Source organism: Cydia pomonella, chromosome 1, assembly GCF_033807575.1.
Source record: "Cydia pomonella isolate Wapato2018A chromosome 1, ilCydPomo1, whole genome shotgun sequence".
Lineage (NCBI taxonomy): Eukaryota > Metazoa > Arthropoda > Insecta > Lepidoptera > Tortricidae > Cydia > Cydia pomonella.
This window is the reverse complement of record NC_084703.1, coordinates 15770984-15793051: the sequence shown is the minus strand read 5'-3', so window position 1 is coordinate 15793051 and position 22068 is coordinate 15770984. Positions and strand designations below refer to the sequence as shown.

Below are 22068 nucleotides of genomic sequence, written 5' to 3'. Positions count from 1 at the left end.
GCTGCGCGCGCAATAAATTAATTAATAATGTGGATGTCGAGCCTCCCCACGCCATGATACAATATGTCAGAACCGACTGACAAAGCGCAAAATACACTAGTTTAAAGGTTTCTCTATCGGCAAGATCTCTTAGTAATTTCATCGTGTATATGAGTTTCCATACTCTTTTTGACGTAACATCAATATGTTGTTTGAAACATAGTTTTACGTCAATTACTACGCCTAAGTATTTTAAGGCTTCTACACGTGAAATAGAGTGGCAGTTGCTACAATCGGAACGACGGGCAACGGCGGCAGGGTTACTGCAGGTGTGTAGTACTAAACTAGTATCACTTGGTGGACTCGATGCGCTGGTCTTAAAGAAACACACATAGTTCGTTTTGGGACAATTTAGGCTTAGGAGGTTGTAGCTAAGCCATTTCGCGGTTCGAATTCGAAACAGGCCTTGCTGAGCTATTTGAATGACTTTATCCCAAGTCGACCTACGAAAAACAATAACCGTATCGTCGGCGTAATTGATCATGTCAGCGTTTTGCATTTCTATTGAGGATAGATCGTTTAAGTATATTAAAAACAAAGTGGGACCCAGAATACTCCCCTGAGGAACTCCAAAAGATAAACCAAGTTGATCGCTTGTAGCTGTACCTAGTTTTACGCATTGCATTATATTAGTGAGGTAGCTGCGAAACCACTCAAGTCCAAGACCCCTAATTCCAGAACCCTCAAGCTTCGATAACAAAATGGGTATATACACCGTGTTGAATGCTTTGGCCAAGTCGAGGAAGACCCCAATGCTTTTTAGACCCTTGTCCAAATAGTTTGCAACAGTATTTGTCAGTAGGGTAACGGCGTCCTCGGTGGACTTGCCTCTACGGAAGCCAAACTAGTTATTTGCAATGATACTATATTTCTCCAAGTAGTTAACTAGCTGTTGATTAACTATTTTTTCAAGCAGCTTTGAGAAAGTACTTAGAAGAGGCCTATAGTTGACAGGGGAGCGCTTATCGCCGCTTTTGTATATAGGGCAAACTGCTGCGATTTTCCAAATTTCCGGAAATACCCCAGTTGAGAGGCTTAGGTTAAAGATGTGGGTGAGAGGAGCTACTATATACTTTTGAACTTTTTTTCAAGGCCCGCCGCACTGTCATCTATTAGGTTTCGAATGTAGTTTCCCACGTCGGTGGTAGTGGTTGGATGTAAGAAGAAGGAATGTGGCGGAGAATTGCCAAGTTGAGCTTTAGCGGTAAGTTGTGCGAGATACCTTGGCTAGATAGAATTTTATTTGATAAAGTTATTAGAAATAAGTATTCACAAAGCACGTTACAACTTATTATAAATGGGTTTATATCTATGTATGGAGTGAGCACTCGTCTCGTCACGTGAAGGCGCTATTAGTTGAGGGCCACGTGTTGTCCCTTGCACATGCGATAGTAGTGACCCTGCAGAGCCACCAGTTCCGCGTGGGTGCCTTTTTCCACGATTTTACCTGTGCAAAAAATAATGTTACTAGAACTGTAAAGTTCTTAATAACTTGGATACGTGATTAATCATCAATGGCATACCTATGACCCATGCTTGCATTACAGTCAGCTGCAGAGAGAGGTGACAACCCCCCCACCCCCCGCATAGAGATCTATTCGCGAGCGGGGGGGTCACCTCTCTCTGCAGCTGACTTGACCGCACAAACGAAAAAATATAAAATAGCATAAGCCTAGATACTTGGGTATATTTTTTTGGGAATCGTTTGATTCTTTGGTAGGTATTTTATGGGTACGTAGTACCTACTCGTACCTTTGTCAATGACGCAGATGAGATTGGCGTCCTTAATAGTTGAGAGCCGGTGAGCGATTGTAATACATGTTCGTCCTTTGGCTGCCTTTTCCAGTGCTTCCGACACAGCCTGGAATAAAATATTTTGTATGTAATTCCATCCCAAGACAAACAACTCTTGAAAAAACTTAAAGTACAACCAAACATGCTTGCTGCATCTGCGTAATCGCCATCCGGCCATAGCTTCTGGATTTGTTCGTAGAGTCCACGCTAATTGTTCATTCAAAGTGCTACGTCAAGCATGGCGACATGTATGCATTGTTATTGCCGAGCCTGTGCAGTGTCAGCGTGGTCGGCGTCTAGCCGTGACATTACCCGTTCGCTGTTGGCGTCGAGAGCGGATGTGGCCTCGTCCAGTAGCAACAGGCGCGGGGTGCGGATGAGCGCGCGTGCGATACACACGCGCTGCTTCTGTCCTCCCGACAGCTGAGCGCCGCTCGCCCCCAGGTTAGTGTCATAGCCCTGTCAATACGTTGTACACTGTAATAGAGCATTCGACGTACAAAACACACCTTAATCGTGTAAATAAGCTTCGCACTTAGCTCTAGCCGTTACGTACCTTGGGTAGTGAAACGATGAAACTATGAATATTGGCAGCTTTAGCAGCGGCTACGATTTCCATCGTCGTGACCTTTCTACTGTTGTCTCCGTAGGCAATGTTTTCGCCAAGCGTGCGGTCGAAGAGCACCGGCTCCTGCTGCACCACGCCCAGTTGCTTCCGAAGGCGTGGCAATGTCAACTGGTTCCGAATATCTCGCCCATCTATTTCCTAAAAGGATAAGTTTCAATGTCAATCAAAGTTCCGGATGGCATTATGATGATACAGAACGAGAACACAAGTCACGAAACTGATATATGGTAGTGGTTGCGGTTGCAGATACATTTTCATACTAAAGCTGCAACAGCTTTTTGGAGTATTTGCGGAACTTTTTCGACATTTGTATGACAAAAATTAAGGTATTATTCGCAATCAGACTAATGATATGTTATAAGTGATAACGGAAAAATATGTTAAGTACGTAGGGTAGTGGAACCAAAAGATGACCGGCCCCCAAAAGATGAACAATTGACTTTAAAATCGATGTAAGTAATTAAATCGTGCATTATTTTACGCACCTGAGGGTAATTTTTCCTAACGCGGCAACACATTGCCGAGGGTGACATTTAAACTCCCAGACAATTGTGCTGTGCGTGTGGCTGAGAGCGGTCGTAAAATGCGTGGTCCACACCAAAATCGCCATTTGAATGGAGATCTAATAAGATTAGCGCTTCGAAGTATATAATTGCGTATAAAATTGAATTATGCATCTACTTACATGATTTTACACAGAAAAGATTCTAGACTAATTCCTCTAACGTTTTCGCTATCAAGTATTGCATATTTTATCTTATTTTATTAAAATATTTGCAGTTCAAGTTATGGTTCCAATATTGTATGCTTAAGCCAATAAATGAACGGCGGTCAACTTTCGGGCAAGGTCTTGTTTTTTCAAAGGCTTGTATAAAATGTAATAGAAAAGGTATGTGCATAATTTATATTTTAAATTGACTAGTTGATGATTTTTTTACTAAAAGATAAACGAAGCTTTCTTTTATTTAACCCAGTTATTTCGAGGTTTATTTTAGTATGGGCTGTTCAACAAAAAATCGTATCCCTAAAAGATGAGCTGTGATAATTAGTTAGTTCATCTTTTGGGATCAATTACAATACATGAATTTCTTCAATACCGTGTCCAAAACTTGAACCAAGTAATTTGTTCGTTCATGTTTTGGGTAGCATTTTCAACACTTTACTAGAGGATCATATTTTCTTGGAGCAAATTTCTACCTGGGGCATTTTATTTCTAAGGAGCAATGTTTCAAATTTCGAATATTTAAAATATAGTGGAAAAGTATTAATTGAGCTCGGATGAGCAAGAGTCTATGTTAAGTGGCTAAATATCCATCATGTATGAGACCTTTTTTTCTGTGGCACAAAAAATCCTCTCTATAGCACAAAGAATTTAAACTGAGATTTTATAGACCACTTTTTTCGCTACCGATTATAATTGCTCAGTGGGCAGAATTTAACAAAAGGGGCAAAGTTACACTCTATCTATACTAGTTAATCTATTGGCATCATGTCGTTAAATATTAGGGTACTTGATTTTAGTTTTATACAGGTTCATCTTTTGGGGTCAAAACGTTCAGAGATAGAGCACCGTGTTGATCTGCAGGGCAAATTGCCCTATTTTTCCATATGTTATTTTTTATAAAAATACTGAATTACAATATGAGCATTTAGAATAATTAATTCTAATCTAGATTATATGCTGAATCATATTAAAAAATAAAAGTTGATACAAATAAGTTCCAACATATGTAAAAAAAAAATGTAAAGTTGGGGTAGTCGCTGAACTCTTCATCTTTTGGTGACTTCACCCTAGGTAAATAATAAACATAACGCCAAGAAGCTGCAAAACCTTTTTTATGGAAAGGGATAATTATAAGTACTTGGTAAGCTTGCTTGTTTCTCAAACTTTCTTCGTGTTATAACTGTAATATAACTGATTAAGCCCAACAAGTTCCGAACGGTGGAAAATCGCTCAACAATAGGTGCGTTATGAAAATACATCTGATTAAATTCCAATCTCCAGCAGCACCGTTCTGTGTCGGTTGATCTACTTACAATATTGCCAGAGTCAGGATCGTAAAAGCGCTGCAACATTTGCAGCACGGTGGATTTGCCGCAACCCGAGGAGCCCACCAGCGCCACCGTCTTGCCCGCCTCCACCTGCAGGTCCAACCCCTTTAGCACGCGTATGTGTGGCCGCGTCGGGTAACTGAACTCTACATCTTTGAAGCTGAATTGTCCGGTAGATACCTTAAAAAATGACAATCAAGGCTCAGAGCAGATGGCGCTCCAAAAGTCATAAAAGTTCGTTAAGGTGCACAAATGTCGTTAAATAGGTAAACGGGTTAGTAACTAGTTATATATGCCCGCCACTGCTGCGTGGCTTAAATTACCTACTACTGAATTCTAAATGGAATTTACAGCATCCCGTTAAAGAAAATCATACCCAATCTTTTTTGTCCTTTAGCTCATTTGCTGTTACGACCTTCGGCTCCCTATTGATGACGGCCAAGACGCGGGCTCCACTTGCTTTAGCCGAGTTGAAGCTTGGAGCATACACCAATGACTGGCCGAGCATGTACGCGCCGTACATTAAGGCTTCCGTAACTCTGTAACAATATCATGTAACGTCATTCCTGAATTATTTAATTTATGTAACATTATTATCACCATTTCATTATATTCTTAAGTGAACATATAGGTTAGTTAAGCTGAAGTGATTTACTTACAGCTAGGATATCAGCGAAATACTTACAAAAACACATATTGGTAAGGTACATTGTCCGTCGCAACGAGAGTGGCGCCGTATACCGTCGCGCTACAGTACGACAGAAATGGTACGTATAATCCCAGCCCAAGCACTAAGCCACGCCAGCGTGACTTCTTGGCGACAGCAACACATGATGCCTTTAATTCTTTGTTGAACTTCCCTAAAAATTTGGATTCGACACCTGCAAATTGGCGACGTTGATTGTTATAAGGAGGATCTCAACGTATAAGATATTTTGTCCCATAGACAAGTATTATGTTCTTTACCTAAACTCTGAACAGTTTTAATACTAATAATGGCTTCAGTAGCTATTGATGTTGCTAATTCCAGGGCTGCTGTTTCATTTTCTTGAGACTGCTGGGAAACAATCCCCTCTAACCAGATGCTTCCAACCATCTGCATTTAATAACAACGGTAAAAGATTAAACTTGCAAATTCAATCAAATAAGTCTGTCACTTATTTCAAAATTGTGTCGTATCACATTGTACTCACCAGCGGTAAGAAAACCGACCCTACAAGGGTCAACTTCCAGTTGTAGCAAATGGCCATGATGAAGCCGACTAGCACGGAACTCAGACCCTGCAGGATGAGACCAATCCTGAGGCCCGTAGCGCCCTGAACTGCTGCTGCGTCGCCAGTTAAACGAGAACAGAGCGAGCCTACAGTGTTCGAATCTTTATCAAAATAGCCAATATCCTGAAAGAACAGTATGTACAAATTTACAATTACACGTTACAGACTGTTGTTTATAGTGTCTTATTAATACTAGCAGCTAGATATACAGACTCACTTGGTTAAGTAGACTACTGAAGTATTGATGCCGTAATCTCGTGGTCATTTTTAAGCCAGCATTTGTAAAGGTGACGCTCTGCAGACACATGGATATTCCAGCAATGGCGGCTACCACGATGAACATGCCCGAATAAAAGTCCGCTTCGTATCTTATCATGTCATGATTTTTTGAAACGAAAATCTGCGTGTAAAATTTACTACCATTAAGTTAGGTACCTAAGTTATTATTAATGAAACTGAAAAAAATGTTCTACAGAAATAGATTTGGTCCGTACCCCGCTTGCTAATCCAAATAGAAGAGCGAAAACAGGAAAGCAAGCACCTTGCAAAAATGCGGCCAAAGCTCCGGCTGCCAGGTATGGCCATTCTGGCGCATTCAATTTCATCAGCTCCCAATCGCTCACCGGTTTGAGTTTCTGCAAAAATAATTTAAAATAACAAGTACAACTTCAGCTAAGTATCTAAGTAATTTCAATAAGTCGCAATCAATTTGATTGATTGAATCAAAAGTATCTGTACATATAAACAAGTACTGAAAATTTTAGACAAGCAGTCTAGCGCCTTTACAATAATAATAATAATAAAAATGGTCGAGCCACGCTCTATTGGGATCGATCTATTATCACTGACAGGACTATTGTAGCCAATAAACCTGACATCGTGATAATAAATCGATCGCAACGCCGGGCCGTGCTCGTCGACATCACCATCCCCCATGACGAGAACCTCGTGAAAGCCGACAAGGACAAATCCAGTAAGTACCTAGACTTGGCTCATGAGATAACCGCCATGTGGGATGTTGATTCGACGATCATTGTCCCGATAGTCGTTTCAGCGAACGGTCTCATAGCGAAGAGTCTCGAACAACACCTTGAGAGACTCTCGCTAGGTGGTTGGATCAAGGGTCAGATGCAGAAGGCGGTGATCTTGAGCACGGCGCGGATAGTCCGGCGGTTCCTCTCTCTGCGGCCCTGACCACCGGCAGCTTGGGCCTTGCCCCGCTGCTGGCGGCACCCTAGGTTAGGTTTTTTTATAATGTGTTTATATCTTTTGTATTGTTTTGTAAGTGTTTTTATATTTTACTTTTATATCCATATTATAAAAAATCCTAATCTAAGATATTAAATGAATAAAGAGAATAATAATAAGACTTGCATAAGACGCAAGTTGGCACAGTGGCTGTTATCAGCCACTGGGTAGAAAGCGGCGTACACCTCTCGACACCCCTGAGCCGCTCACACCGGTGTTGCTCCTGGTCGTCTTCACGACGGCATTTTCAGGGGCCCATCTAGTGGGCGGCGAGTCACCGCCTGCCTCGATAACTAGTGAAAACATTGTTATGGCAGGTGTCCGGACGTCTTTGCAATAACCAAGTCTCATTGTCCTCCTAAACTTCAATCCATAGACCGTTATACTGTTCACTTTACTACAATAGTCCCAATGCCTGTTGCGACCGGTTCATGGGTGTCTATTGTTGCGCCTGTGAACGGGTTCCAGCAGGCGTTCTACATGACATTAAAGCTCCCCAAGAGGCCTCTACGTGTTGGATCTATATCCCCACGCAAGCCTATCAAAAGACCGGGATTTATAGGCCCGTGAAATCCAAGGAGATATAATAATAATAATAATACTTAATTAGATGATGACGAACAACTATCGGAAATATATCCTGAAGGACGGTACGGTCGACATTTGTCGGGCATGCCGCCGTCCCAGAGAGTCACTCAAGCATATCATTTCCGGTTGTTCTCATCTTGCTAACCGCGAGTACCTACTGGCACAGACATAATCTCGTAGCCAGGATTATTCACCAGCAACTTGCTCTTCTATACGGCCTTGTGGACCGCGAAGTACCGTACTACAAGTACTCACCCTATTGTAGCCAATATGTGTACATTGTAGCCAATGTATTGCACTTAGGACTATTGTAGCCAATAAGCCTGACATCGTGATAATAGATCGATCGCAACGCCGGGCCGTGCTCGTCGACATCACCATCCCCCATGATGAGAATCTCGTGAAAGCCGAGAAGGACAAGTCCAGTAAGTACCTAGACTTGGCTCACGAGATAACCGCCATGTGGGATGTTGATTCGGCGATCATTGTCCCGATAGTCGTTTCAGCGAACGGTCTCATAGCGAAGAGTCTCGACCAGCACCTTGAGAGACTCTCGTTAGGTGGTTGGATCAAGGGTCAGATGCAGAAGGCGGTGATCTTGGACACGGCGCGGATAGTCCGGCGGTTCCTCTCTCTGCGGCCATGACCACTGGCAGCTTGGGCCCTGCCCCGCTGCTGGCGGCACACTAGGTTAGGTTTTTTACAATATGTTTGTATGTGTTTTGTATAGTATTTTTTAATGTATTTTTATATTTTACTTTTATATCCATATTGTAAAAAACATAATCCTAAGAAGAAAGAGAAATAAAGGAATAATACTTAAGAAGAAAGATACATAAAAATAATACTTATAGCTACAGAGTTCAGATATTTGTGACAACCTTGTTCGTTTCGCCGTAATAATACGCTGTGATACTTATTGTTTGGTTTGAACTTACTTCGTCGTCGTCATCCTTTTCCTCGTCACTTTCAACGATATCGGAGTTGTAAACAAAGTTTTGTAATCCAGTGGATATCACAGAACTTATAGAGCCTCGAGGAGTCATCCAATCATGCGAGTCTGAAATATTATAGCCACATTTTTAAGTACGTCTGGAGTACGGAATTAAAGGGATAATTTTTTAACATCACTGTACCTTTTTTATACTACGTCGGTGGCAAACAAGCATACGGCCCGCCTGATGGTAAGCCTGTGGTGTGGTGTGGTGTGTGGTGTGGTGTGGTGTGGTGGTGTGTGTTGATGGTGGCCTGGTGGCTGATGGTACCTTTTTTCATTGAGTGGTGTCTGTGAATCCTCCTATTAGACTTTCTCTTTACATCTACACGCGGAGCAAGAGCCGCTACTTCGTCTGCATCGCCCGTTTCATCTACTTCCTCCGGTAAGGTATCGATTACATCAGGGTCCTTTACTTCCTTTCCGGTTGTTACCAACTTATGATAGAAACCTGTAAACATGCATAATGTTTCATCATTGTTCTAGCTTTTTTTTCTAGTTTTTTTTCAATCGGTAAGGACATTTTTACAAGAAATCATTTACCTTTGGCCTTCATCAGCTCTTCGTGAGTGCCATTTTCAACAATCGCCCCTTGGTCCATGCATATAATTCGATCAGCGTTCACAATAGTTGATAATCTGAATATCACAAAAATACCTAATTTAGAAGAAAATATCCCATCAAAAACATTTTCATGTAAAATGTTACCAAGCCGAAACCATAAGGCTCGCACTACCAAAAAGTTATCAGATCTCTTGTAGAGCCAAGTTTCTAACTCTACAAGGCCTAATTTCACAAACTCTAAACCTTAGTCAAAATATATGGCTTGGCCGTTTCGCTACCGTCACATGGGTGTAAATCCCCATAACAAAAACTATCTACATACCAAATTTCTACTAAATTGGTTCAGCGGTTGTTGATTCCCTATAGGTACGAATTTTCATGCCCCTTTTCAACCTCTTAGGAGCAAAAAATATCAAGTTTTTGAATTTTTGTTGTTGTTTGTGTATTAATACTATATACCAAATTTCAGCTTCCTAGAACTTCATGAAGTACCTACCCCAAGGGTTTTGATAATCATCAGTGAGTGAGTGAGTCAGTGACGTAATCGGAGTTTTTTTAGACATGAATAAAATCTAAAGTATGAGAGCTATGCATTTGGATTTTTTTTATGCTTTATAAGTCTACTATTGATATAAGTGATATAACCCAAACCCAAGTTATGAGGGTTCAAAATTACGACGAAGCGCTTCGAGAAAAGATAGGTACCTAGTGCCCTTGCGCTTCGCTTTGCTTGTTTTGGCGGGGGCACAGTAAATTAACTTTACTCGCACACTAAAAACAGTAAACATACCTATGTGACACAACAATCGTAGTTCTTCCAACGCTAGCGCTGTCCAAGGCTACTTGGACTTGCTTTTCCGAGTGCGGATCCAAAGCAGAGGTAGCCTCGTCCAGAAGAAGAACTGCCGGTTCACGCAGCAGCGATCGCGCTATTGCGATACGCTGCTTTTGGCCACCTGAGAGCAACGCACCTCGTTCTCCTATCACAGTGTCGTAGCCCTTTAAATGTGAATTAAATTAATACATGAACGGTTCGCTTTCGATTTCTATCGAATTATCAAAATTCTTTTGATAGGTAAGTACCTAAGTCTATATATAGACTTACCTCGTGCAGGTTAACGATAAAGTCGTGTGCATACGCCATTGTAGCAGCTTTAATAACTTCCTCCCTCGTTGCTTCTGGGTAGCCTATGGCTATGTTATCATGTATAGTTCCGCGGAATAACACAGGTTCTTGACCTACGACACCTGCGAAGTGATCGTTAGTACCTGCAGTTAATTTGGCGAATTCAAGTTTTTGTGGAATTAATTAACAAACTTAGAAAAGTGGTTCAATATACTTTATAATGCCTAAAAACTTGTCTCGTATAAAACTGAAATAAATTTGTAATGCAAAAAATTCAGGTAACCCATGAGAATATTCCACTTATTTTCAAACATAATACAGTTAAGTTGCAATGTAATACATAACATTTAATAAAATTCTTTATAATTCCTTAAATCAACTGTTTTACTGTAGGTGTCGCGAAAAAAATTGGCTGTTTCATACATTTTGGCCATTCGACCTTGACATTTTCTATGGAGAGTTTCGCGGTTTTGGGATTAACTCATACCTAGTAAAAGTTGCTCAATATGACCTATACTCAGTATATTCAGCTCGTAAATTATTGCAGGTGACTAAATAAACAACTTGTACTGAATTAAAATACTTGGACTCCGAAAGCTTTTCAAAAAAAATTCTTGTTGTTTACTACTAACTAAAGCTCTTCCTGCAACATCCCACCTTTACAAAATTTGAATCACGAGCCTTTTTAACTGACTTGTAAAAAGGAGGGGGTTAACAATCCACCGTTTTTAGGGTTCCGTAGCCAAATGGCAAAAAACGGAACCCTTATAGATTCGTCATGTCCGTCTGTCTTTCCGTTTATGTCACAGCCACTTTTTTCCGAAACTATAAGAGCTATAGGTACTGTTCAAACTTGGTAAGTAGATGTATTCTATGAACCGCATTAAGACAATTAATTTTGGGGGTTCCCCATACTTAGAACTGAAACTCAAAAAATCTTTTTTCATCAAACCCATACGTGTGGGGTATCTATGGATAGGTCTTCAAAAACGATATTGAGGTTTCTAATATCATTTTTTTCTAAACTGAATAGTTTGCACGAGAGACACTTGCAAAGTGGTAAAATGTGTCCCCCCCCCCCCCCGTAAGTTCTAAAATAAGAGAATGAAAAATCTAAAAAAATATATGATACACATTACCATGCAAACTTCCATCGAAAATTGGTTTGAACGAGATCTAGTAAGTAGTTTTTTTTAATACGTCATAAATGGTACGGAACCCTTCATGGGCGAGTCCGACTCGCACTTGGCCGCTTTTTTATAATTATCATTTTATTATTAATCATTTATTTCAAATAACAAGGTTAGTACAATAGCTAATTATCTTATTATCTACGTTAGTATTCCTATATCTAAGGTTTTTTGGTTTTTATGTTTTTACCTCAGTAATCCGTCATTCATGAACCATTAAAAAAATTTATTTTTGTTTAAGAGTACAATCCTGACGATACGAGTAGGATCCATGAGGACTTGAGGGAACTCCTCAAATCTTATAGGCATACATATGTAGTTATAGCGATCTTTGTATTTTCATCGACAAACCAACCATTTACATTCAAGACCAGTACCCCTAGTGTAAATAAATTCGATTTCCAAACGTGACGTACGCGTTTGCGTTTAGTCTCATTTTGTATTGGATTTCGAAAGAGCGCGCCAAGCGGGACGTTTTGGAACCTCAAAATCCTATACAAAATGAGACTTAACGCAAACGCGTTCGTCACGTTATGATGTCGATCAAAGTTACACTAGGGGTACAGAACGGAACTCGTTAACGACGAGTAGGTATTTCAAATTTTGCAATTTGTCTTCTTCGTTTAGTTTGTTAAGCAAAACATTTTGTCAAGGATTTGGATTCTGACCTTCAAGAAACGTACCCGAAGCGCGAAACTTTTTAGTGACATGACTGTTCGGCCCGATAGGAATGAATCTTGCAGAATACTCTCTTCTTCTCTTCTGTGCGCTAGCAACTGATATGTTTGAAGACTATGTTAAGAAAAGCGTCAGCCGAGGTTGACCCTACTTAAACAAGAATATTAGCATAACATATCACATCAGCACATCACAGTACAGAGAGGAAAAAAAAAAGCAGTAAACAAGACATGAAATTCTCGACGCACGCAATTTTTGGTGATTTTATTTAACCTGTGTGTGTGTGTGTGTGTGATTCAATTTACCTATTTATCATTCTTTTTATTCGTCTCTTTCTAATTAGCAAGACTTCTTCACGAAAATGAAGTTAGTGCTGTCTAGTTTAGCTATCAATACCGATCTAATGATATATTACTCCATTTTGTGCGTTTTATCTTTCTTTCTCATGCTCCAAGAAATAAAACGTATTTCATTAAGAGATAAATGAAACTTTTTTTTGAAGAGGTACCTAAACAAGACCGGAGCCAGCCTATGTTCAGTGTTCTGACATCTCTGCCATCAAGCTTGACCGAGCCGGAGTGCACGTCGTACAGCCTCTGCAGCAGCTGCAGTATAGTGGACTTGCCGCAGCCGGAGGACCCGACCAGTGCCACGCACTCTCCTCGTTTGATGTGTAGAGAAAAGTCTTTCAAAACCTGGTCAAAAGTTATCATTGTAAACGAATAAATTTAAAAAGGCCCTGCACAAATGGCCCATACAAGACAGGTGAAAGTAATGAACCACTATATTGACAATTTAAGATTATTTGTTTTATTGACTCCTTAGGTAAACCAATTTAAAATAAATATAATATAACAATAAATATCTGTATTATGAAATAAAGAAATAAATAAAAGGAATTAAATATAACAATAATATATATAATATTAGTAATGCTATGATTCTATATTAATTATTATGAAAATATAATTCGACTTATGTAGTTTATTTTTGTAAATGGGCAAAGATTAATAATAAGTGTAATAGTATATCAGTAGGCATGTTTCTAATATTCTTGCTCATACAAATGTATTGTTTGCATGCTCATGCTGGTTGTAGACAGCTGAAAAAGGAGGACAACAACAAATGTGAACATCTGTAACTGTACCCTTTTCAAGCAAATAAATGATTTATGAATCTTATCATACAAAACAAAACACTGTAATGCGAAAACCAATCTTTTTAGAAATTACTTATCGTTTAGTTAACAAACGATAAGTAATTTCTTACGTACGATTAATTACTACATATTTAAATTTTCACCCCATTCAAAACGCTTATGTTGAATAAAATAATATATAATACAATAATTATGCTTGTGATAACTTGGACTTTGCGATAGTTTTCCATAACAAGTAATTATACATAATAAGTAATTATAAATCTTATACCTTTAAACGAGCAATTCTTGTATATATATATGTATATATATTTCCGGGATCTCAGAAACGGCTCTAACGATTTTGCTGAAATTTGGTATATGGGGGTTTTTGGGGGTAAACAATCGATCTAGATTAGTCTTATGTTTGGGAAAACGCGTGTTTTCGAGTTTTCATGCGTTTTTCTTTCGTCGCAGAATATGGTCGCTAATTTCGTGTTGCCGGCCACTGTCCGTCTGGTCCAGCGGGTTAAGACGCGGACTGCTAAACGAGTGTTACGGGTTCGAATCTCGCCCGGTGACTAACTTTTTTATTTTATATGTTTTAGACAAGTTTAATGTAGTAAAAAAATGTACATAAGATTATCACCTATACACCACCATATTACAATAAATAGTTATAACCGAGCTCCATGCTCGGTCGCCCAGGTACTAGTATAATATTGTAGAATTTTTAAGTACATGGCAGATACGTACCGCGACGTCGGGACGCGAGGGGTAGTTAAAACAAACATCTTCAAAAGAGATGTCACCAATCACTCTTCTTGGTTGAGCGCCTTCTTTGCTCATGCTATTAATTTTCGGTTTTCTTTCTATCAGTTCGAATACGCTGGCAGCTGCGGCCCTCGCTGCCGAGAATGACTCTCCATGAGGCACGCAGAAGGTTATGGACTGCGTGGCCATGTAAATACTGAAGAGGATCTGAAGAAAACAGCAATAATATAGCAAGGATAGCTAGCTCATTTGGTGTCAGTAATTATGTTCTGATTTTGTACTTACACTGAAAATTTCTCCAACTGCGTATCGCCTTTTATCAGGGTCAGCAATAAGCAGGTCTTGAAGCACCAAACGAGTGCCGTAGGATAGACCGATGGCATTGAGCGAGTACGAGAGCACCCAATTGAAGCCAGTGCCCAGTCCCGTGTACAGCCCGCGCTTGCGTCCGTACCGCTCCGCCGGTTCCAACAACTTCCTGTACCTGGGAGTTTCATTCGAATTAAAGGGCAGCCGGTACCCATGAAGTATGTATATTGTTATTTATAAGTACATATAATTAATTATGAAACGATCTGAGCCAGATGAGTTTCCAACCAGTGCGACGCCTCCTTTCCACTATGAACGTATCGAGACGGCAAATAAAAAGATTCCACACTGAATAAAGAAGAGATAAAATATAATTGTGTTCTAAAGTGTTTTTCAAACAGCATGGGTATGGTGACATATGTTATTTCAATAAAACTTTACGAGACTTCGAATTTTAAGGTTTTAAACTGTATGGAGATGACACCTCCTAGTTGATGTGCCCGTGCTGTTTGAAAAATACTATAATGCATCTTCTTAGCCGCCCAGATCGATCACCTCTAAGAAGAGGTACTTCCAGAAACCTACCTGTCGACTTCCCTATTTTCACCACCGAAAGCAACAATAGTTCTCACAGATTTCAATACTTCTTCAGCTTGTTTTCCAGCTTGACTATAGGAATTCATTTCACGGACTGAAGACTTTGTTTGGTACTGCAATAACATTATAATTTAATTATTTAGTGTAAAGCACGTTTATGTACTATACTTAGTAAAGCGCTGTAAGTACTTACGTTAGATAAAATGACGGACGCTGCGACAGAAAAAGGTACTACTGAGATACAGGCGAGCGCTAATTCCCAACCAAGTGGGAACGCTTGGCAGATACAAATAATAGCCGTGCCGATAAGATTAGAAACAACAGCTACTTTTTCTCCAATTCCATCTTTTAATTTCATCATGTTCCTGAAAAAATATTTCTCACGACTATGAATTTATAATATTTATAAAAAACAGCTTCACCGGGTTAAAGTACCATGTTCTTGCACTGACATAAAGGCGGGACAGTGCGGTACAAGAAATTCTTGTGCCATACCGCACAGTACCGCACACTGGTGGTATCCCGCCTTTAGCAAAACGATCAAGTTTTGACTTGATACAACTTGGGGAAGTTGCTGAGGTCCCTACATCAGCTAGACAAAGTTGATGTCCTTTGAACTACTGGACGGAAATTCACCAAACGATTTAGCTTATTTAGTTAAGAATTAGATTTGTACAAAGTTGTTCTTGCTAATATTCTTTTAAAACTTCAACTTACTTACTCTGACATTTTGGTAGCCAAGTTGAATTCCGTGTCAGTGTCGAACCATGTCATATCCTGTCTTAGAACAGCCTCTAAGAAAAGCTTCCGAATTCGTGTGATCTGAAAGTGCATACAAGTTTAGCCTTAAGCAATATATATAGGTCATTCTTACACAAATGTCTCGAAACCGCCGCCATACGTGAGGCAGGTACAAATGGGAATCATTTATATGAAGCGAATATTCCTATCTGTGCCCGGCGGGGACAAAAGGGTATACACCCTCAAAAGTCGCCGTAAACTTTAATGCTTTGTACAATTTTGCTAAAGTGTAAAATACCTTTCCATGTGGTATGATTAATCACCATACAACTGCCATACAACGAATCACCTGCTGCAGAAGATCTTCATTACGATATTATATTGGTAGATATCACCTCATCATTTTGTCTCTGTGTCAGCGAAACTCGAAGATAGACATGGCAAACCAAAGCAAGGCCATCAATTACATCAATGTAAGCGTTTCAATAAAATTCGAGATACAACTGTTGGTATGCTGTATGCACTAAACAATTAACACTCGTTATTTCATTGGGTACGAGTTGAGAACAGAAATCATTTCAATCTAAATATTATTTATTAATATATTATAGTATTAACAGATTTAAATGGCACATACATGTCACCTAGATATTCCTTTTTATTATAAAACTTTTGGGTAAGAAAAGTAGTTAATAAGCTTTTTGCACGATTAATTAACTTACCTAAGTAGGTAATTAATTCAAATTCCAGACATTTAAATGGTAATTTGATTGCCCAATTCTGTGTAGTGTTGTAGTACAATTTAGTACCTGAGATATAAAATAGTTTAGAAAACTGTGTTCTAAAGTTGCTACTTACTATATCATTTTATGTTGGTGCCCTATAGGTACCTGTCTCAATGCACTCCAGTTGATGAGCGCTACCGAAGAGATGACGAGCACCAGCGATGCTATCACGCAGACAAACGTGCCTATAGCCATTGCCTTGGCATCGTCAATTAGGGCGTCCATATGCTGTTTGGGAGATCCATTTTTCCTGACAATACACATAAATATTTGATGTACCTGCATACAATAAATGGGACTAGGTGACACTACTTCCTCGCGAAAAAAGGGATTGAATTGAGTGTTTCTTGGCACCGACTAAGATCGACCGAAATCCGCTACCTATTAGCAAATTCGTTTAGTTACTTACTTCATAGTAAGAATTCTGCGCCCATAATGAACCTTTATAGGAAAAATAACTTACTTTAAAAAATATACACACTATTATTCCTGATACTTCTCATGTCTATCAAGCACTTCTCGAGACCTTTCTAATGAGCCTATATTTGTGCTCTTTCATGAACGAGTTCCTTTGGCTGCCTTCCGACTGCATCATCAGATCAGCTAAATGTTAGCATATCATTGGCCTAGTGGGTAGTGACCCTGCCTACGAAGCCGATGGTCCCGGGTTCAAATCCTGGTAAGGGCATTTATTCGTGTGATGAGCATGGATATTTGTTCCTGAGTCATGGGTGTTTTCTATGTATTTAAGTATTTATAAATATTTATATATTATATATATCGTTGTCTAAGTACCCTCAACACAAGCCTTATTGAACTTTCAATTTGTGTATTGATGTCCTATAATATTTATTTATTATTTATTGCATTGTCATTGGAATTATGGAAGTACTGCGAACTGGAAGCAAGAGCGATAGAGAGGAGAATAACGAAATTACGTAGCAGTATACCCTCAGGTGTAAATGCCTCTTAGATGGATCGCCGGACGGAGCTTGTTTGTGAACGGTAAGTATAAAAATACAAAAAGCCTTACAATCTCAGGCCTCCTCCGAAGGCGATCATGAGCGGCATGTAGCTGGTGTACTGATCCTGGTAGGTAGTGCGCTCAATGAAGCTTGTGCTGAGCTCCCCGATCTGCACCAGGATGAAGCACACGCCTCCGCCGCTCAACAATCCCAGCAGCACTCCCAATATTGTCGCCGCTCTCTCTGTACACGTCGCGTAACGATACTACAAGCAAACATTATTTCATTTTTTTGTATTTATACACCGTGTTTTTATTATTTTGTTAATTTCAAGGGTGCATCCCTGAGCTTAAATTAAGTAACTTTCTCAAAGACACCGGTATTGTAATTAACCCTATTTCGGACATAACAATAATTATTTTTATCTGATAAGGCCCTTACGAGCCTGTACTTGCCTTAGGGCCTGTTTACATATTGATTAGTGTTTAGTATAAGTTCATACATTTGCTACTAAACGTAAATACTACCACGGACGATCGGTGCTCGAAATGAGATTGATATGTCACAGTTTTCAATTGTTTGGTTGAGTTGAATGTAATAGCCGCGTTACAACAATGCTATATGCACAGGCGCGGATACAAGATTTGGCTTAGGGGGGGGGGCCATTTTGAGAAAATCATATATTTTTGCACAGAAAATAAAATTTACTCAATTTAGTAATGTGAGAGCCAGGGTTTTAGGGGGGGGCCATTGCCCCTATGCCCCCCCCCTTGTATCCGCGCCTGTATATGCAACATTTAATTACTTTTAATAATAAAAAATATATATATATGAAATTATTAACTATGCCATTTAGTTTCCTTTAACGTACTTACCGATAACCCGAAGTTAACTGAATTCAATAAAAACACGGTGTGTAAGTCAAGTTAGGTAATATGCAATATGAATTTAAAAATAAAGTACCATAAATGACACATCCATGTAGTGGACACACTTTAAAAACCTTGGGTGACACCGGCAATGAACGGAGATAAAGGATTTTTTTTTAACATCGCTTCACCTCGCTTATGGAAATCAAATGACAATTGACAACTTACAATGATTGTCGTAATGATTACGTTGATTTGTATATGAGATTTATGATTTGTTAATTTCGGTAAATAAATAATGTCTCGCAAGTTTGCATTTTTGTCCTTATAACTTTTTTACTCCAATAAGCCATCGGAATCTATTCGGGCCCACCGTGTAGGTATGACGCTGTTTCGTGTTTTTTGGATGGTAATGTTTTTTTTTATTATAGAGCAGAAAACAATAATGATTACTTTACTTACTATTTGAAGGTACGAAACTTTAGGAGGTTCTTTTTCTTTTTCTCTGCAATAAAAAGAAGGCATTTTACTTCAGTACCTATTCCAAAAGATCAACGTTTAAATTGTTCGCCGTTGAGTAAGTTGGGTTCAAAATTAAATATGTATACTCGGAACCGTACCAATATCGCAAAAGCCATATATACTAAAAAGCCGAGCAAAGGGTGAAATTGTATCCAGTGTGTAAATTGTAATGTATCGCCAATGCAATGAAAGGTAATATTTGTTTAGTTATCTAGCTTATACAGGTATTATTAAGGTGCAGCTGATTTTATTAATAACAGTTAATATCATAATCATACCTACATGTTCAGCAATTTTATATTTTTTAATTACTAGTATGTTACCTACATATGTAAATCATTACACCTTATAAAACAAAGTCGTCCACCGCGCCACCGCGCGTATGTATTTATGTAAGTTCGTGATAAACTCAAAAACTACTGAACGGATTTTGATGCGGTGTTCACCTAATCAATAGTGATAATAGAGGAAGGTTTAGGTATATAATTTGTTAAGGTTTTGTGTAACTCGTGCGAAGCCGGGGCGGGCCGCTAGTAAAAATAAGTATAAAATTGCTGAATAGTAAAGGTAGACATTGTACATTGTGCAACGAGGGCGAAAGTGAAATTTTGGATACGAGGGTGGTAATTCCCAACAGCCGGAGGCTGGAGGGAATTAAAGACCCGAGTTTGCATTATTATTACCCCCGGAGTTGCACACAATGTTTTTCATCACACTTGGAAATAAACGAAATTTTAAGCGCAATTCTTAAATACGGTGACATATCGAACATTCGTCCGCCATTTTGTAATTTCTTAGCAGGTGAGGCATCGAAGACACAGACCTCAACTAAAAACAACAAGGGGGGCGGGTTTAGGGTCGGCAACGCGCATGTAACTCCTCTGGAGTTTCAGGCGTACAGTCGGCGTCAAATACTTTGTAGCAACTAAAGTAGCCAAATAGTTCGGTACACCATATATTTAGTATGGTGTACCGAACTATTTGGCCACTTTGACTGCTACAAAGTATTTGACACTGACTGTACATAGGCTACGGAGACTGCTTACCATCAGGCGGGCCGTATGCTTGTTTGCCATTGCCACCGACGTAGTCGGCATTCAGCCACGATTGAAAATTATGTAAAAATTATATAAATGGCTGTTAAATTAATCAAATTAAATAATTTTAAACATAAACAAAAATATTGAATTAACATGTTAGTATTTTAAAAGTAAAACTCATTTATGCTATACTTGGTTTGTATGAATAAGTGATATAATAAAAAAAAAGCTATAACTCCCCAGGGACTTATAGCTTTTTTTCACAATCCATAACTCCCGCTGGGACAAAATAGGCCGTTGTCCTTCAGCACACCTGCATGAAATAAGATCTTTTTCGAGCAAGTGTGAAGAAAACAAATATACGTTACTAAAGATGAGGAAATGAAAACATGCAAAGAAGCGCGGCAATAATAATCGCGTGGCTAATTGACACTTACTTTTTATCTTTTTGATTTCCCATATCGGAGGAGAGTTACACTATTTGTATAATTAATAATTGTCATGTACACATGGACGCGAGCTGAGAAACGGACCGCGCGCAGTTGCCTCACTCGGGAAGTGGCACAATATCAAGAATCGCCGATCTATTATACACTGAATGGGAACAACAAATAACTGCTTAATTTATGAGACAAACTTCGAACAAGTGAAGGAGTCATTGTAATTGAACACATGTAATATTAAGAGTGTCCTTTCAATAACTTAGATAGTGTATTTATTGTTAGTAATCTATATATATAAACGTGAAAGACCTGACTGACTGACTTAAATCAACGCACAGCCCAAACCGCTGGGACTAGAAAGTCTGAATTTGGCAAGTAGGTACCGTGGATTGGGGTTAATGGGTCCAAAAAATATGAAAAATATGAATAAATTTGTAAAATAAAAGTTTAATCAATACTTTAAATGAAAACTATAGCGATATGATCGGTCCAGCCGTTTTGGGTTGTGTATGTGAACCCAACCTTTGGATCAAACGCTGCGGCCGCCTGTTTGGTTCAGTTCAAGGCCTAGATGCCTGGACTGGTGCAAGGTAGTACTGGTGCTAGTAAATGAACCAAATGGGTCATATTTTACAAAGGCTTTCACAAACTTAAGGTAAATATATATTTTAATAAATGACCGCGAGCCGGTAACACATTAGATATATATGACTGTTTTACACATGAAATATTAGTCAATAGCTATAACTAATAACTACGAATACCTACCACCATCCAGTCGACGCCTGTTTTTGGAATGGCTCCACGTTTAGCACATTGTTAACTCTTTACGCATACAACGTCCTCATTTATTACTATTAACAATTAATTACAGTGATTGACGGCTTGTCCTTCCAAGTACAATTGTAAATCAAAGTACCTAATCAAGGAACAATTAAAGTTTATTTGTGTACAGTTAACATTTAAATGTACGTAAGTAATTATTTTGCACTCTCTTTTAATCTTTTCTCTCTGCATCTTAACCTTCTCTCTCTTTCAAATTCCTTCATCCTAATTACATAATCTCGCTGTTCACAGTTGAGGTAATTGTGTTTTTCATGATGACATTTAAACACTAGGGGAAAATTGATGTGTCGGCACACTTGGTAGTCCAGCAGGTAGTCTGCGCAGTAGTCCCGGAACTTCGGGGGAATGCGGGCGGACACCAGCTCTTCCTCTTTCACCTCTCTGTCCATCTTGCGGGGCTTCCTTGTGTATGAGAACCCAACCTTTGGATCAAACGCTGGCGGCCTGTTTGGTTCAAGGCCTAGATGCCTACTAGTAAATGAACCCAATATCTGACCCATTTTTTAGGCTTTTACAAACTTAAGGTAAATATATATTCAGTAAAGTTCATGTGTGTATAATTTTGCCTGACATTTAGTGTCAAAAAACAGCCAGTGTCAAAAAACAGCCAGTCTCAGAAACTAATAGAAAGAGGCCCTACAGGTGTATAAAAACTGTACGTACAAATACTTAGGTACTCTCGTTGACGTTACAGTCGTTATGTACCTGTTCAATCGAGTTCATAAATATAGGAGCATATCCAATGCTTCAAAAAGTAATGAGCATAGATATGAACTTACGTGTTCACATAAAAATATTTGAAAAAACTTTTGCGTAGGTGTGTATTTGTGTACTCTCACTTGGTTAAATAATTTTGAAAAATAT

The 22068-nt window shown here is 39.1% G+C and overlaps 2 protein-coding genes across 5 annotated transcripts; both read right to left on the bottom strand.

The window, feature by feature from the left end:
• Positions 1 to 1262: 1262 nt before the first annotated feature.
• Positions 1263 to 21331, bottom strand: LOC133516614 (multidrug resistance protein homolog 49-like). 4 transcript variants are annotated; one of them, XM_061849630.1, is made up of 27 exons: positions 21127 to 21331; positions 20353 to 20509; positions 18816 to 18858; positions 17553 to 17749; positions 16625 to 16769; positions 15715 to 15815; positions 15187 to 15358; positions 14982 to 15106; positions 14373 to 14571; positions 14070 to 14294; positions 12684 to 12870; positions 10287 to 10429; positions 9972 to 10180; positions 9161 to 9255; positions 8889 to 9068; positions 8562 to 8683; positions 6282 to 6422; positions 6005 to 6187; positions 5707 to 5910; positions 5480 to 5609; positions 5199 to 5394; positions 4890 to 5052; positions 4499 to 4693; positions 2390 to 2599; positions 2146 to 2292; positions 1792 to 1900; positions 1263 to 1486 (listed from the first exon to the last, which is right to left on the bottom strand). In XM_061849630.1, exons 2-27 carry the CDS (start codon positions 20373 to 20375, stop codon positions 1392 to 1394), a joined length of 3939 nt encoding a protein of 1312 aa, XP_061705614.1. In that variant the 5' UTR covers positions 20376 to 20509; positions 21127 to 21331; the 3' UTR covers positions 1263 to 1391. The 4 variants fall into 4 exon arrangements, with proteins under 4 accessions (XP_061705614.1, XP_061705618.1, XP_061705631.1 ...); XM_061849634.1 differs by lacking the exon at positions 20353 to 20509; XM_061849647.1 differs by lacking the exons at positions 16625 to 16769; positions 17553 to 17749; positions 18816 to 18858; positions 20353 to 20509; positions 21127 to 21331 and adding an exon at positions 16593 to 16609.
• Positions 21332 to 21338: 7 nt separating this feature from the next.
• On the bottom strand, positions 21339 to 21704 carry LOC133529628 (NADH dehydrogenase [ubiquinone] 1 beta subcomplex subunit 7-like). The gene has a single exon (XM_061867386.1). The coding sequence runs from the start codon at positions 21702 to 21704 to the stop codon at positions 21339 to 21341; it is 366 nt and encodes a 121-aa protein (XP_061723370.1).
• Positions 21705 to 22068: the final 364 nt, after the last annotated feature.

What these genes read in the sequence shown, in the direction of transcription:
- LOC133529628 (XM_061867386.1), bottom strand. Translation starts at nt 21,704, where the DNA reads ATGGGTCAGATATTGGGTTCATTTACTAGTAGGCATCTAGGCCTTGAA.
- LOC133516614 (XM_061849630.1), bottom strand. Translation starts at nt 20,375, where the DNA reads ATGGGAAATCAAAAAGATAAAAA. An exon ending in ACTGGAGTGCATTGAGACAG is followed by an intron (nt 15,816 to 16,624) that starts GTACCTATAGGG and finishes ATGCACTTTCAG; the next exon opens with ATCACACGAATTCGGAAGCT. An exon ending in CTGGCTCCGGTCTTGTTTAG is followed by an intron (nt 10,430 to 12,683) that starts GTACCTCTTCAA and finishes ATCACTTCGCAG; the next exon opens with GTGTCGTAGGTCAAGAACCT.